This window comes from Polyodon spathula, chromosome 4, assembly GCF_017654505.1.
Source record: "Polyodon spathula isolate WHYD16114869_AA chromosome 4, ASM1765450v1, whole genome shotgun sequence".
NCBI lineage: Eukaryota > Metazoa > Chordata > Actinopteri > Acipenseriformes > Polyodontidae > Polyodon > Polyodon spathula.
Genome location: NC_054537.1, coordinates 84032397 through 84051156, shown reverse-complemented (window position 1 = coordinate 84051156; position 18760 = coordinate 84032397). Strand labels below are relative to the sequence as shown.

The window sequence follows — 18760 nt, the reverse complement described above, 5'->3', positions numbered from 1 at the left end:
CCTGCTCCTATCAGGATTTGGCACGCAGCAGACAACTCATCCATCCCTACCCCCTAAACTCATATACTAGAGGATAGCTGTGGGGCATGATTGCCCCCTCTGTTATGGTTGTTATGTTCACTTCAACCTGGAATTTACGATCTAGCAAGCAAGCAGGCATTGCCCTTCTTCTACCATCCCCCCACTGCCCCTGGACATCTGACCCAACCTAATGGTGTACTGAAACATTCCACCCTTCTTTCACAAATTCCTTACTAAACACTGTAAAACCGCACCCAAATGATCGTTGGTTGATACTGCTATCCTGTTCGGTTCCTTCACATGTATATGTTACAGAATATACAGATCATGGATTCCATTTGCAGAAATGAATCAGACATGTTCACTTGCCTGTGACACATACATTGCTCTGTAGGGATTCTTTATTACTGTAGAAATGGTTGCTGGCAGTGAGTATGATCTAGCTGTGTAATTAACACTGGGACTTGAAACACTACACTGGCTTGTCTTTTTGAAGGATGTCAACTGTGCTGTTGCAAGTTTCCTTGATTTTTCAGAGTTGCAGGGGGTGCATTTACTAGGTGGTGGGGATGCTGAGGATATTCCAAAAGGGAATGGAGATCACAGGCACAAGTCAAAGAGTAAAGCAGCAACTTGAGCCTTGCCTCCACTGTACCAGTCAATGTGGAACAAGCCCAGTATCCTCTTTTTTAATTAAATACAAGACAATACATTTCTACTCAATTGATGGTATCATGCCTTATGAATTTCCACAAAGTGAAAATAAGTATTGTTCTATATGATAAAATAGTCCAATACTAAATAAGTTTTTGACTAAAAGTCTTTAATAGTTGCAACATGTTTTTCAGGATTTCTAAATCTACCTCTTTGAAAAGTTTTGTAGTTATATGGGTTATACAATATTGGAATCATATGGAATTCTAATTATTCAATTACTTGCTTTTCTTCAACATGTACAGTAACACAATGATGTAGCAGGTCTCCAGTACAGCTAAAATAATCTCTTATTATGGACACTTTCTAAATTATTTTTCTGTAATTCGTTTTCTTTAGAAATTCAATTCATGTCAGCACCCTTGCTTTAATTTCAAACATTTATACCTGTCAGAAGGTAAAAATAGCAACTTTAGCAACAATTTGTTACCTTTTTTTCAGATCTTGAGAAGAGCAGATAAAAATGGTAAGTTCTTCATTTAAAAATGTTCAAAGATCTGTTATGCATGATAACCGTATAGCCTTATTAACCTTTGGTCTTATGGTAATGTTGTTTGTTGTCATTGTGGGTTGCTATTTCTGTGCTTTCTGTTTGAACTGATGAAAACTGCTGTCATGGTAACATGACCTGTGCCCCATCATTGACATAAATTAGCCTTTTCAGCCACTGTGTGGGCCTCAAGATTTATTTCAGTTGTGCGTCTCTTAGTTAAATAGTTAAATGTCCTAATGAATGGAGTTTTACAACGTGAAGTCCCCAAAAACAAAAAATGTGACTCAATATTGTCAAGAAGTGTCACCATCTTGTTTATGTCACCACCACTGATAAAGGAGCTCAGATTCATTACAAAAGCCTTTTGGAGGGTGCTCCCGAGTGGTGCATCTAGTAAAGGCACTCCGCGCGGAGTGCAGGATGCGCCCCATAGCCTGGAGATCGCTGGTTCGTATGCAGGCTATGACATTTGCCGACCGTGACTGGGTGTTCCCAGGGGTCTGATGGCTTTGTTGTGGACCTGGCAGGGCACGTTTTGGAGACACGTGTGTCTGCCACCAGTCGGCATGGGGGTTGCAGCGGTGGACCGAGATCAATACATACAATTGCTGATTCTAAATTGGGAAAAAATGGTGTAAAACAAAAATCCATTCGTGATAACTATATTTACAAAAAAACCAAAAGCCTTTTGGAAGATTGTTACTAAAACGGGATGGTGGTGTTGTAGACAGGTATGCGCCAAACATGTTAGACTGCATGTGCTGTTTGGCAACTCCCCTGAACATTTAAGAAATGTTTCTATTTGTAACAAGCACTATGCTGTATCATTGTAGTACTTCATTCTGTTGGCACTTGAAGAATTAATTACAATGAAATTACCAATTCCAAAACCTTTGTAATATTCAATATGCAACGGTGGTTAAGATTAGGAATCACAAAGGAACACCTTTATGTTGGCTATGGATATCTATTCAGTATCTTGTCAGCTGAATATCATTAAAAATGCTGTATTGAATTCTGTAACTCTTTGACCCAGGGTCAGGTTACATAGTTTTCTTTATTTCCTCAAGCTTATTTCTGCATTAAAATACAAAGCACAACATTTGAGGCCTTGCAAACTGTATCTACCTCTTTTAGATAAAGGGCAGTATAAAATGATAATAAAACTATATCTTAGCAGCACTGTCCTAAAATACTAAACCTTATTTTTCCAATTTTCACAGTTTTTTTTTTCTATGTAGTATTTTATTGTTAGTTAACAGGTGAATAAATAATGCCTGCCTCATTAATAGAGAGTTAAAGAAAAGTGGTATTTATATTTACCATTTATTTAATATATCCCAGTGTCTTTACAGTTGGTACAGAGCTGAAATCAATGATTTGGTCCAGGCAAAAATAAATAAATAACTAAATAAAACAGCAACTCTGGAGAACTTTGAAGTAATACAGACTTGTCTCATCCATAGAAGGTTATTTTCTAAATCTCTATTCTAAGGCATTTCATTACAATAATCTTTTGTATCTATCTAAACTAATGACTAACACATTTAAGTGCCAGACTTATAAAAAAAAAAGTGTCAAAATGGTTAGCATAGGGATTATTGCTTCATAACTCCTTCTTCCTCTGCACACAAATTAGCTGCAAATGTGACAATGGAGTATCCAGCAGCCAGTCTTATTGTTCACAGAATCGATTAATGTAGGGTGATGTATGCCTTGTTAAATGACTACAGGATGTAATAAACCATACTTTGCAGTTTCAGGAGCCATTTTGGAGCATATAGTGTGTTGGATACTTGCATTGGTGTAGTCCTAACATTTATTTTGAATTGGAACATACAAAATGCATACAATGCAATACTTTTAATGGTTCGGTGTACAAAAGGTGTAAGGAAGAAGCCAAACTGAATAACGATAAGTAACATACTGTAACCAACCTTTGTCACAATCTTCATCATTAATTTTTTTTAAGATAATGGTCAGACACAGGATAGCTAGATACTCCATCACCTATATACATCACATGCTGATAGATATAAGCTTGAGGTTGCTGATTTGTTGTTCCTGTAAGACTTTGAATAGCACAAGCTGATTGCACAATGCAGCCAGTAACTCCTTTTTAAACAGCTGGAAGAGACGCATTTCAACTTAGTTCATTACCCCTCGTAAACCAAACGCCTTAAAGAAAATATGAAACTCACAAATACAATGATTATAATATGGCCGTGTTTATATAACTTGTAGAATCACCTTTTTGATCAAGCAATGTCTGATTGCTGAGAAGTGACTTCTGTTGCGTCAGTTAATCAGTTTGACAAATTTCAATTTCATTGTATTAGTGATCTTATTTTGTTTCCCTCTCCAACCTGCACAAGGCTAAAAAAAATATTATAAGAGGCACTTTTGCTGTACTACAATACTGCTGGTTAGCCCTCATGTATACTGTCTAGTTGGTGGCCTAATCCCTCACTTCATTCAGTCCATCTCACAAACTAGACCTGTGCATGCTGACTGAAAGCTTAATGTCATTAGCTTCTAAATAAAAATATGCCTTACTTGTGCCATACAGCACAGTATGTGTTAACTACTGTATGATGAGAAGCATATATTAATTATGTTGATAAATAGAATAACATAGACACAGAAAATGAATTAAATAATGTTGCTACAGAAGGATGACTGCTCTGTGTTCCTTCCAGATGATGGCAAGCTCTCCTTTGATGAATTCAGAGCCTACTTTTCCGATGGAGTCCTCATTGGTGATGAACTACAGGAGCTTTTTCACACCATTGATACTCACAAGACAGAGTAAGAAGAACTTTATTTATTTATTTAAAAAATAAATGTGTAGTTTCAAATCAGGCTCATGATCATTCCAAGATGGCAGGAAATAAGAAATCCGAAGTCATCGTGCATCACAAAAAGAACAGAGATACAATTAGCCTAGCCATTGTGATTGGCACTGCTCTTTGTAACAGCCTACAATTCTGTCTATTCCAGTGCAGATCTGATTAGGCAAATTGCCAAGAAAAGCACAGTGTCACCCTCTACTGTTAGGTATATTGTGAAGAAATTCACAAAAAATGACCATATCTCTGACGATGCTCTCGGGCTGGCAATCTGAAAGATTGTCATCATGGTAAATAAAAATCACTGTAATCACCTAACCTAACCCAGTTGAAAATGAACAGTGACTAAGTGCTTCCAGCTTCCACAGATGGTGCACAATTGTCTTAAAATACCTAGTTTTATTTGTGTGTGAAAGGGACTAGTAATATGAAATTTTGGGATTGTTTTTGCATTTTGGAGTAGACAGTTAATGATTGTGAGAGTAATGATTACAAATGGAACCACCATAACAGTTTATACCTGTCGTAGTAGTTTTTCCCCTAGTATAAGTTGTATTTGAAATAGGTACATTTGTACATTTTATTATTGTTGTTGACTATTTGGCTGTCAGTGTAATTGCTGTTCTGTCTGGAGTGGGGTTCAGGGGCAGGAAATGGAGCTGCTCTCCTTCTGTTTTCCTCCTGCCTAGCAAAGCTATCTGCCTATTTAAGCCACATCACAATCTATGTTCCTTCTCTTCCGTTTTCTTTTTTCCTCTTCCTCCCTCCTCTTCCTCTATATTTCAACTGCTGCATTGCCTCTGCACCAGTCTCCTCTATGGGGGGAGAATGAGTCTCACTTCCCCAGCCTCGAGTTAGCCACAACTACTCATGCCTTCATTGAAAGCGGGGTCCTTGCCGCAATGAGTCAGAGGGGACCATCAGCCATACTGTCCTTTAGCAGCTCATGTGCTATTTTCTTGTCTCACCCGGAGACTCTATTGTTTCTCTCTCACTGTACCAGTAAGAGCTATAGTCATCTATAATCTTTAAATACTAAAAACAAAATACTAACAAACTCTTTCAGATACCCCTGCGGGCGCAGTCTAGTGTCTGGCCTTGGAGGACTTGCTTCACCTCTCTGAGGGTGGCTCCTGGAGACAGGGATTCTCTTTCCTTCCTTCTTTCCAGGTTATGAACCTTTCCACCCTCTGGGGGCATGGCCCGGTCCACAAGGATTTCTATGTTTTCAGGGGGCCCGGGGGCCTATGGAGCTGATGGAGCCTTCCTCTGCCTTCTTGCGGTATAAAGTCCGGACCCTGTACTTTGCCCTGGCCCACAGGTCACTAACATTTCAAAACAAACACTCCTGGCCTGCAGGCCATCATCATTCCCTCGAGGCTAAGCCTCTAAATACTAACCCATTTTCTTCACACAGTCCTAGCTCCCGGTTGTAAATTCATTTTTAGAAAGGGAAACGGTAACGTAATTTGATTGCAGTTTTCTAATATGACAGTGTAGGTGCTTTGAAACTCAAGAAAGAACAAAATGCAGAACTCTGATTGGCTGAAACACTTTACAGAATGGTGATGTAGAGTCGTTATCGGTATGAGATGGGATGTTGGTGTGGTTCAGTTTTGCGTACCATGTGAAACGTTTATGGGGGTGCCCCTGGAGAGACCCATTTCATTGAAGTAACCTGAATAGGCCCATGTACGTGAATATTCTTGAGAAAAACCTAAATAAATTCAGCAGAACAATGGCCTTCCTAGTCGTTTAACCTGACCCAGTTGAAAATATGTACGATATCATAAGAAATGAACATGAATAAGAACCACCGCAAAATTATCCCTAGAAATCCTCCAGAAATTGGTTGGCTCCATGTTTTAGCCATAAGGAATAGTAATAGTAAAAGGTTGACTACACATTGGAAACATATTAGGGGTGGGAATTTTGAGAGATTTAGTGCTCAAGTACTCAAGCGTTAAAAATTTTGAGTACTCGAGTATTCTAACCTAATGCCAGACAATATTATTCTACATATGCGCCACAAAAAGTACCACATTAACACTAAACCGCCAAGGTTGTACTACCTAAAACCACCGTTGGCAGTCATTGTGACAGCTACATTTTAAACAACATCAACATTAAAATGAAAGACAACTACCCAATATAACTCAAAAGTTTTATTCAAGCACATCATATCAAACATCTGCACAGCTGAAATGCTCTATTTAAATGAACCATTAAACATAAAAGGGTTTATTTTCTAACTTACAATGTATAAAGCACTATTTCAAAAAATGAAAAAAATATAATAAACATTTAAAAAGAAACTAGTGTGTAAACTGGTATATGCACATACAAAACTGTAAAAACAAAAGTAGTTTTTAATTTAAAATGATAGTAACGTGTTAGCTCTTGTGTGTTTCATTCGGTAACTTCCAGGTGAGCTGCTGCAGCACTCTGCTGCTTTGTAGTTTTCTGGTCGAAATGTTTCTGCTGAAGTGCTGTGGCTAGCTTCAAGATCTCTCCTACTGATATTTTCCCTGGTGCATTCCTTGTACAAAACAAAGGAATTGATGGCTGCCAGGCCCAGAAGAGATAACAACAGGATTATATATATATATATATATATATATATATATATATATATATATATATATATATATATATATATATATATATATATATATTGGGGTTGGGGTATTTATTTTAGGAAAAGTCATATACCTACAAGCACATAACTTTCAGACATGCAGAGTAATTTAAATTTGAAAACCTCAACCCTTCATAATAACTTCTGTGGCTAGTGTTAAGGTGGTAGACGTGAGTAAAATATTGTAATGACCCCTGGTCTTGAGGCTCAAAGCAGGAGATGGAGACGGGGTTCAGGCGCTAAAAAAACTACTTTATTAATAAACAGGGTCTGTGTTTTGGTCATATGGTCCCACCCTGGAACAATACAGATAATGTGAATGCACAGGACCAGATGAAACAAAAGTCTGCCAACCTGAACTGACCGGGTCGCTACAATATATTGAACTTACATTCATGAAGAGATACTATTTAAATTTTTGCGAGTACTCGAGTAATAAACTAGGGCTCGAGTAATTATAATTATTTTGAGTACTCGAGTACTCTAACCCACCCTTAAACCTTAAAACAGTGTGGTCCAGTGGTTAAAGTACAAGGCTTGTAACCAGGTCACTGGTTCAAATCCCACCCTGCCACTGACTGACTCACTGTGTGACCCTGAGCAAGTCACTTAACCTCCTTGTGCTCCATCCTGTGGATGAGAGGTTAAATCAATGTCTTATTGTGAGTGACTCTGCATATAATGCACAGTTCACAGCCTCTGTAAAGTTCTTTGTGATGGTTGTCCACTATGAATTGCACTATATAAACTCTCTATATCACCTTTCTCATATATATATATATATATATATATATATATATATATATATATATATATATATATATATATATATATATACCTGGGTATACTATATACTATATACCTCTGTGTATCATAAATATATATCACTGGTAAATCCATGTAGTTACCTATGTGAGGCAGGAGGATGACCCCTTACATGTTCTGGGTCCATGGGCAGGGAATGCAATTTAAAAGTATAAAAAAGTGGTCAAAATGTAAAAAAAAAATTAAAACAATACACACACCTTATGTAAAATAAAAGGTCCTTATGTACCCTTTAAGAGAATATACATTAAAAACACACCCAGTACAGGTGGGTAATTATACTTTATTTAATCAAAATACATGCCGAAAACCATACAAAACACAAAACCAGTAGATCATTTGAAGAGCTACAAGTTTGTGTAATCATGGTATGTTAGCAAATATTACAATGCTTCTCTGGGGCTTAACCAGAAAATAGTAGAGGCAGTGGGCAGATGATCAGATTCAAGATTGCAGCACGGTCTGGACAGAAACATGAGGGTACTGGCAAGTTTGTCAAATGACAGGTGCTACGGACAAGACAGGTAAAGCAGGGGATGTTGCTCGGGAAGGATATTGCAAGATGTAAAACGTGTACAAGAAAGGGGTTAGGGCCTGTGCTACCCAGACTGACAAAATTAGGTTAACCTAGGTTCAGACAGCAAGAGATTGTATTTCTACGTTAAAAAAAGGCCCTAGCATTGGGAAACCTCTGAAAGGATGGTAATGAGAAGCGTTTCTTAATCCAGGTTAATCATTCCAGGATTACTTGGCAGGTATCCAGGGATTAAGTCATTTAGGATCTGGACAACATTTTAATTATATTAAAACTTCCTCCAGTTTCTACTTATCTGAAACTAACATATGAATTATGAATGGGATGCTGATTGAACAGTACTCAGCTGAAATCACTGCCAGTCTGCTTAATCACTGGTATCTGTAGAATACTGTAGCAGCAGCTGGTTTTATTGTTTTGTGGTGGGGTTTTGTTTGCTACTAGGTACTTTTTAAAGCCACTGCAGGAGCAGTGACAGTATCATTTCTATTAATTTTATATTACAGTCAGCACTCACATATGCGACCCTATAAAATTTTGCCTTCAGTGACAACAAGACACATATCTGATTATTTCCTTTCGGCCCGTTCCAACCATTGTCCGTTTTTTCAGGGAACACAAAAAAGATACAAATTCAAAAATACACAGCTGAAAGGACATTTAGATGTACTGTAGTTGGTTTTGTTGGTAGTGTTATATTTTCAACGGAAGTAATATTTTAATTCAGTACGATATAATTAAGAAAATTTCACTTGCCAAGAGAGACGACTGGACACGTGAACTATATTACAGTACATACTTTCAATCAGAACTGCTTAAAACGTAAAAGGCAATGCAATTTAGCAAAAGATTAAAAAAAACAAAAAAAACACCAGTGTCCAGAATTAAAACAGTATCAGTCAGTATTCAGTATATAGTGCTCTGTAAGACACTAATATAACAATTCACTTATAAATGAAAATGCACAAATGCAACTAAAGGTCACAGATTTGAAACAAAAATGCATCACAGTATCTAAAACTGTTTAATGATGTAAACAGTGAAAGAGCGGGCTCAAATGCTTAATATGGGTGCTTTAATGAATTATGGGTTAATATTTGTATATCTATATATATATATATTATATATATATATTATATATATATCTATGTATATATAGATATACTTTTTCTAATAGTTTTATCCTGATTGTGTGAATAACTAGTTTTTGTTTATTCTATGAGTAATGCGATTTTCTCAAAAAATATCCATGGTCTGTTCAGGCTCTTTGGTTTAATCCAAGCGGTGGACCCTGTAGACTACTTCCAGTTGCAGCGTAAATAACAATTTAATACAGTACCGCATTTAATTAAAAAAAATTAGAAATATTTACCCTAGCAATGGCCTGATCCCGTTACATTTTATTATTCCCTGAGTTTCCACCTGAAGAAGCATATGCAAAATGTCAAACCAATCACCTTTTTGCCAAATTTACCAAGCAATTAAACTGGAGGCAAGGCCCAGCCTATCTCCCTCCACTTGCACTCGTTGGGTGCCTGACTATATCCCCCTGCTGATTTTTCCTAACTGCAGGACTGCTGCAGAAATGCAGGCTCCCTTGTGGGTCCCCACAACTGATTCAAACCACAGCCCTCCTGCACTCCAAGTGGCTATAGTTGAGTCACTGGGGAAATACTTGATTTTTCTTTAATAAACCACTTAATGCATCACGTGCAGTAGTAAAACAAGTATTTCTACAGGAGCTTGTTCTTCATTGTGCATCAGTGAAATAGATCAAAGTGTGTGCGTATGTTATGCTTGAAACCAATAGACAACTGATCAATAGTACATACTAACTGGCAATAGCATTTATATTAGTATTTACATGTACTGTTGCAGGTATATTTTAGGTTTAAATGTTTCAAGACTGTTTAAAACTATTAAAAGCAATTTTAGTGTAGGCAGGGATAATGTATTTATAAACATGCCCCAAGCAATCACACATTTATTATTTTTCACTTTGTGCATGCCTCTAAATTTAATTCTGTGCATAACACATTTTTTGCTAAAACCATGGTTATGGCTCACACAAACTTAACTGTCACCAACTCGATCATTTGTTCAGGATCTATTGCATTCAGGTCACGTTGCTAGATAGAAACACAAAACTACTGTTCTAATTAAAAGTTTTAATTAGTTACTGTCAATACCCTTTGTCATTTTGAATGTTAAACGCAAGCTTTCAGACTCTTGACTAACCTCGACTCAACCCAGATGCGTGCACATGGAGAACAAAAAAAAGTGGTTAAAGTTATCAATCTTCGGAATATGAAAACATCAAAGCTAACAGCTTCACTGTTAACACAATGGCTGTCCATCTTTATGAATGTTCTTATTCTCACTCTCCTGAATCATTGATTTGTCAACATACAGACTGAATCCGCCCCTGGGATTTGTAGGAAACAGCTATTGGTTAGAAAGCCAAGTAAACTTATCAAGTCTTCAGTTCTAATGCAGGTGTCAATGGAAGAGTTTCCATGGGCCAGTTTTCATGCGGGGCTATTTACACGTGAAATGGCGATGCGCATGCACGTTTGGGAGAATTACTCGTGTGAATCAGGTTTGTAGCCAAAAAAAAAAGCCAGAGAGGGATAGGGTAAATCTCATTTACTTGTGTATGTGACAAAACACATGGGAAACCAGGCCATTTTTCACATGGAAACCAGCATTTCACGTGAAAATGTAAATTAGCTTATTTGTCCTAATGTGACACTGCTGTAAATATTTCAAGGGAACAGGTCAGTTGTTACTGTGGGTTCTAAGTAGAGGTCTTCACGGGTCCAGTTTAATCAACCTGACCCGACCACGAACAGACAATTATTTACCCGACCCAATATAAAATTCTTGTTATTAGATCTGGGTCTAACCCGGCCAGAAAAAAGAGTGGAACACTTTTCCTTTCCCCAGCTTAGATACTAGAGATGTGTTTTTTTATGAACGTTTAAACACTTTGCAGTGTCAGTGTTTAAACATTTAAACATGTCTACAAACACACACACTCTTTATATTACATTCTGATACTGACTGTCCTGGTTAGTATTTTCCCAAATAAACCCTAAATAAGGAAATAACGTAACTACAGAGATAAAAAAAAAAAATACACGTACACCTCAAAATATATTGAAATGTTTATATTTATGGTTGTAATTAAGGTTGCTATAGGAGATAGAACTATATATTATATACCTATTTAACACATTTTTGGATAGTATTCTATTTTTAGAATAGTGAATTAAAAGTTCATTTAACAACAAAAAAATAGGAACCTATTCTGTTTTTTGTAGTAGTTTTTTTTTTTTTTTTTTAATAAGTAACTTTGCCCAAAATTATATTGTTTAAAAAATTAAAAATTAAAAGAGACGAACATCACCCACTGTACAGCGCTAATGCAAAAGGGCTACAGGAAAGTGAAAGTGAGTTGTGCTTATAATTGAAAAAAGACAGAAATACTTTGTGGCAAAGTGGTTTGCAGTGCGCATGTGCAGGACTGAAGCGGTTATCAATAAGAGACAGACAATGATAACCCAGGTGCAATGGTGTTTACTTTTAATCCAATAATCACTTGACAACTGTAAATAATAATGAATAGCAGTACACAGCAATGTGTACCACTCAGTATAAACCAGGGGTTCAGTCCTGAAACAATAAACACAGTATTTAATACACACACAGTTTATCACCAAGAGCCACTCTGTCTGTCAAATACTTTCACTTCTGGAAAAGGTAATTACCAGGGATAAAATAGCACAATATTTTTTAATTATGAAGAGCACTGTGACTGATATTAAAAAGTCTGCCTCAGAGATTTAAAAGTTTGCGGTCTTTGATAGTAGGGGTGGGATTTATGAGATATATGGCTTGAGTACTTTACAATTACAATTTCCAAATACTCGAATCAAATGCCACTCTCCTCTACATACTGTACTAGTGTACACAAACCTCCCAAACACTACCACAAGTCCTAGTTTATATGCTAAACTAACACAGTCAAGTAATATATTAAGTAATTAATATAATGTTTGCCTTCTTGTGCAGTTAATTGTATATGATCAAGTATTACTAAATAACATAAAGTATTCAAATTCACATATCCACACAACTTTAGATCAAATTGTAAAAAGAGATGCCTGGCCTGCCTGTTTGAAGTTTGTCTCAGGGGTCCTTTACAATCCTTTGCAGTAGTTCCAACATACAAATAAAAATTGTACTAAACATAAATGGCCGTTCGGTCTAAAAGCTTACAGAACAATTTCAAGTGAAAAAAGCCATCCACCTATGGGAAGATTGGAGAATGGGGTCCACGAGTCTGTGGTAATTGAAACTTTTAGTATGAACTGCAGCGTGATTATCTGCAGTACCTGTTCGTCCGTTTCATTTTACCTCTGAGTTTTTAATTAATGAGTCGGAAGATAATTTAGTTGAAACAGTATTCACTACTAACGACATTTGAAAAACAATGTGGGCAAGAGCCGTAAAACATATTATTAAACAACCAGGCGTGAAGTATTTAGAAATCGTAGCTTAGATTCTCTCATATACCAGTTCTCTGCGTGCGCATGGAAACAACATTTTCACGCACCATATGCAAAAACAGCACAAGAACTTGATGCTTAGCTAATTTACATATCAACCCCCACCTTTCCCCTTAATTTGCATGACGTCGGGTGAAAAGCCCTGTTTTCTCAAGTAAAATAAACGTAGCGAATGGAAATCTGAAAAAGCATTTTGCACGAAACATTGTTCTCGAGCAAATGTTTTGAGCTAAAAAAAAAAAAACAAGCATGGAAACTCTACCCATATGTGTTCTAATTTTACTCAAGACAAATGGACCTATACACTTCAGTTGCAGTTTTCAGCCACAAACCTGATCCTCTAGAGCTGTTCTCCCAAACGTGCACGCGCATCGCCACTTCACATGTAATTAACCACAAATGGAAACTCCCCCTTTGAAAATGCTAGACAACAGATATGTGAATGATATGTTCTTAAAGTGTTTGGGTACTTGATCATCTAAATTAAAATAGGTTAGTACAGATGTGATGTAGGATGTATAACTTGATTTTACGTACTGGTGCACTGTTCATTATTACTTTTGTCAATAGTTTACACGTTACTACTTTAATTTACGGGTCTATGACAATTTATCACCAACAATTCATCACCAGCGACAATTCATCAGGGAGGGTACATTATCATATCACAACTGTTTAAAACGCTACAGGTGAAAATGACCGGTGCGGCGTTTGTAACCCTAACCCTAATCAGTGAGTTATTGTCCGTGATGAATTGTCGCTGGTGATTAATTGGTGATTAACAGCAGTAGTATTATGTCTATGTTTTGATGTATTTTGACATTGCACTTAAATGTACATGAACCAGGGGTGCTGGATTCCATTTAATTTAATAAACGTTAAAACATTTAAAAAATATATATAGTTTAAACGTTTAAACGCTGTGTAAAGGGGGTAGGATGTGCCCCCCTTGATGTGCGGTCTCGACAGCAGGAGAAAACCGGAAGTCGTCCATCTTCAGGTAAGTGCGTTACCGGCAAGGGTTCTGTGCATTTTAAAATGAATAGCTTTCTATAAATGACCGCTTATATGTCTATAAATAGGTCTTTTACATTGGCTTTTATACTTTCCTAAATGCAACTGATACCTGTTAATGCATTGGTGTATCTCAATCACAGCCGAGAAACGCGCCAATAGTAAAATTGGTTTAATTTACATTTTTTCTCCACTAACTGGCTTTTAAGTCTCACTTTTTCATTTAAATGCCAAGGGGCTCGTGTTTATTAGTTTAAGTACAGTTACGCGTTATAACAATTGTAATAGTGTGTCCAGCAAAACGCTTTGTTTTTCATTATAGCTTTAATAAAGATTAGTCACTTATTGCAATCTCGTTTGACAGAAAAAAATAACAAAATTAAATCAAATAAATTGCTAAATTAAGACACATATATAAATAAATGTATAAAAACAGTGAACCAATGTGGAAAAAAATAATAGCATTGGCGGTACAATATTGGTCTGTTTTGATTAGAAGGCGAGCATTAATTTCATTATGACAGAGATGTTCTACAGTCTAATTATTCAAATAGTTCTAAAATCCATATCGCTAATTGATCCTACTTACTATATATATATATATATATAAACACAGCCTTCTATAATCTGGCTCAGCAAAAGACATTGAAGTTGAATCAGTATCCTCCACAATTGAAATTGTTTGCATGCCATTTGCGATCGTCTCAATAATTAACCATCTTATGTTTTCAGCCCGAATGATCACATTTCACTTGCATGTCTGGGCCCCACCTCCTCCACGCTAGATCAAGCTTCATAGAAGCAGACTAGTCACGTGACCAAAAGCATGCTGGACATTGGGAGGTGACTATCCAATGACAATGATGCCACGTGACAAAAAACTGAGTAGCTGTTATTTGCAGTCAGCCGTTTCTTAATGTTTGGCCTGCACATTTGACAAATTAGCAAAATTAAAAAAGTTTGACATTTTACAAACGTTTAACCTCTAAACGATTTACACCCCTAACTTGAATCAATTATTCTAACATTTTCAAAACTGGGTTATTTCAAAATGTATTTCTTTATTTATCGGTGCTGAGCATGTAGGGGAAAAAGTCAATTGTAAAAAAAAAGTATTTTAAACACAAAAAAAGGCCTTTTCCTCACATTGGAGTCTCATGAAGGGGAGCGAGTTTTATGCCAGTGCGACCGATGAAATTTCTAGACTATTTATAAACAGAAGAAAAATTGCTGCTCTGTTATAAGATGAAATGTCAGTGCACATCCACTGAATAAAAATGTTCGTTTTTTTATAGCAAATTCTCTGTGCAAAATATGCCTTGCTTTTGCAGTTCCTTTCAAAAAGATCAGTTAAACTGGATGAGCTTGTTCTAGTAGAGCCCTATAAACATTGTTTTTGTTGCACAGGCAAACACATTTGCTTCGTCCTTAAAGTTTTCAAAGATTTTTGCTGTAGGCATTATGCTTTTATTTTCAGAAACTTGTCATTTTCATTGGCCAAATGATTTCTGAAAGGCATAGAAAAATTGTCAGTTAAGCAGAAGAAAAGTCCAGCAAGCATTATACAATGTAATCCGTTTTCTTGATTCTGCAAGACAGATGATTCGACAAAGTCCATGTATTAAGCAGATGCTATTATACAGTCACAGTCAAAAGTATTGGCACCCTACGCTTATTATACCATCAAACAGATTAAGGACAACTATTTAGTAAACTTTAACCATTTTTTTAATTAAACAAAAAGCAAAATGCACAATTTCTAGTAATTTAATAAATATTCTTTATCAAAGTCAAATGCACTTATTTTGTTTAAAGTGTTGGCCATCCTGCTTTAGATGTTGGAACTAATCTTTTTCTGACTTGATTTTGTAATGCAGTTTAATTACTGTGTAATGGGGTTCAATCAATGAATGTATTTCTTAATTAGTTAAATACATTTTTACAGGCTTTTAAAATAAAGGTGCCAATACTTTTGTCACAAACAAATAATCGAAATTGTTTAAGTGCTTTTGTTTTTATAAATATTGTTGGTGAATCTATCACAAATTGTGTGTTTTGGTCTTTGTTATATTAATTAGTGGCTGATATTCACTAAATGCTAGTATTTAAAAAAAATGGATGGAATTATCTTATATTAAGTGTACCTCAAACAGAACAAAACAGAGAGATTCCTTCGGGTTTATTCTGTGTTGTTCTTGCCCTTATAAAGGATTGTTTATAAGGAGTGTGATGATAAGACTGTTGCTATAGCAGCCGTGTTATTCACATAGACAGCAGGTTAAGTGAGAGTCTGTTTGGTTCTTAACAAGGCATCAACCAATACGGTTTTAATGACGGGTGACTTAATGATATCTAGCAACACAGCCTAGCAGCAAAACGTGGTGTATTTTGCTAGGTCATTATAATGATGAGGGCAGTTGATGAAATGTGTTTCTATGAATTTCAAAGGATTATATGACCTTTTCACAGAATGCTGTCATCTCTTATCCCAAACAAGCCCAGGCTGGAATGACCTTACCAGTTTTCACCAAGCTGCTATTAACACACATAAACTATTATGGCTTTAGCCATCTGTACTGCCTAATCAAATTGTTCATAATGCAATTGGCAATGCTGATGCAGTCTCTTTGTGTCTTGCCTAAGGCTTTGAAATAAGACAACAGATAGATCTGCATTTATTACCACAGTTCTCAGTTTAGTGATGGAAGAATGATGTTCTTCATTACTGTATCTTAATTAAGTACGGTGTGCTATTTCTGCTCAGCAGGTTCCTGCGTGTTTTCTGCATGTCTAATGTTACAGCATGCAAGCACTAGAAATATTCTGCACTCCCCTCTGGGATAAGTCTCCTGTTCGACACTGTTTATGCATTTGTGAGTATTTACAGGAAATGCATAACATGTTTAACTAAACTCTGGCAATGAAATGGATATATGGTTCTTATTAAAAGGTTGGTGTCTTGGACCTATTCTATTGGGGGCATTTATTAGGGGTCCAAACATGGGACAGGCAGTGAATGTATAAAATGTCCATTAGGCAGGCTGAGAACACAACATTTAGGTTGCATAAAATTATTAGGACAGTATTGTAGTCTTGTACAGTAAGTGAAGAAAAACACATTCAGAAATCGTTCAGAAATCGTCCTCTTAATCAGTAAGTTGACTACAGCAGTGAGACAACATTCAAATTGGGTAGAAATTAAACTGGGGAATATATATATATATATATATATATATATATTATTGGTTACTCGGATACACTTTACAAATTGTCCACATATATAAATGATATTTCATATCATAATTTTTTTTTTTTTTTTTGTAAATGCTGATTTACAGGCATCTGTAAACTAAATGTCACCCAGTTTTGTTCAGTGTATTTTTTTTTTTATCCAATGAGCATAAGGCCTGAAGATTAATGTATTCCTTTGCTATGTAGGCAGCTTTATTTGTCAATGACAGATTTAGGCAAACAATCGAATGGATGCCAAGGCTTATTACTGGGTGTCTTTAAATAAGTCTCACACAGCATAGTCCATTAAAAAAAATTAAAAACTGAATTAAACAGCAGCAGTTTTTATCAAAGCTGCATACTTCCATTGTAAAAAATGTTTCTCCCAGTGTAAACATATTATCTGTTATTGGGTATCTAGTGAAAGTATAAATATTTATTTTTGCACCCTTATGAGATATGTCAAGATGAACACACGTATTCAAGGTATACAATGAAATAAATTAACCTTACTGTTAATATAGCATGTCATAAAGGGCTGGATTTGGAAAGCTTTTTATTTTAATTACTCTCAAGCAATTTGTTTTAGAGAGGAAAATTATACCTAATTAAGTTGCCAAATTAAAACATGTCTTTCCAGTTTTGAAGGTGCTAATAACAATTCTGAGTAAAAAGCTGCAATGTCAGTATGACCTAGTATATGTTAGGCTTTTTCAGCCAATCAGCAACAATGTTATGTAGTTTGCAGGAAGGGGGTCACAGATATGCAACTAAGCAAGGTTTTTTTGATAGTTACTTAAAGTCAGAAAAATGAACTGAGACACTGAGATTTGAGTTTCTTATAAATTTAATAGTAATTATTTGACAAAAATTTCAACTAAGTGTTTTTAATGTCTTAATTCATACAGATAACTTGCCAAAACCATTGTCAAATGATTTTACTAGTTTCTTTAAGCATTAGTATTGCTAAAGTCTGATATTGTGGCCCACATGAATATATATGCCACATGAGGTTCTTCATTTGTAATGTTTGTTTTGAGTGCACACAATACCATAATAAATCTCTCATTTTAGATTAATATATTTTTTGAGCTGACATTGGTTGGTGGTAAAGGCAGAGGCTTTGCTCCTTCGTGCAATAATATTACATTTATTTGCTGTCTCTGCCAGGCTAAAATACAACCAGACTTTTAGCAGAGGCAGAGTCATCCAAAACCGTGAGCAGACAATGTTAATTAACAGCGGCCTTGTCAGACCTACAATGTATTCACAATCTTTCAATGAAGAACCCAAGTCGGCTCAAGGCAGACACTTTACTCCAGATGGTGAGGTGATTTATTATGCTATTTTGTGCGCTCCTAAAAAATAAACAAAAAAGGAGCCTAGATATAAATGTCAATCACCAGTGATTACTGTATTTATTTACTGTCCACCCAAATCCAACCTACCTTTTATCACAGAATTTGCTTATTTCCTCACTATGCGCTTTGCTAAATATGACAAAATTATTATACTTGGAGATTTTAATTTACACATTGATAAGGACTCTGATCCGAAGTCAGTGGACCTTTAAGGCTCCTAGATTCCTTAGACCAGTGGTTCTCAAACTTTGTCATAGTGAGCCTCCCTGAGTATAAAATAAATAACTGCGCCTCCCCAGTTTACTAAAACAATATAACAAATTGAAAATCCTAGATGTAGCAAAAAAATGAATAAAAAAATAGAAGGGATTTGTTCAATATAGAGCAGTATGAGTATTAATTCAAAAGAGTACAAATTGAAGCAATTAATTTTTTTGTTGTTGTTGTCCTGTTAACTTTCTTATTTTAGTGGGTTTTAATGTAGCCTTAAAATTGCTGCTTTTGTATT

General features: G+C 35.9%; 1 protein-coding gene across 1 annotated transcript in view; it reads left to right on the top strand.

Annotated features, from left to right (window-relative positions):
- The window catches only part of LOC121314991 (N-terminal EF-hand calcium-binding protein 1-like), a 67351-nt gene that overhangs the window by 1570 nt on the left and 47021 nt on the right, over positions 1-18760 (top strand). Inside the window, exons 2-3 of the mRNA XM_041248813.1 lie at positions 1177-1201; positions 3928-4036. Coding sequence (XP_041104747.1) covers positions 1177-1201; positions 3928-4036 — 134 coding nt within the window. The remainder of the gene's footprint in view (positions 1-1176; positions 1202-3927; positions 4037-18760) is intronic.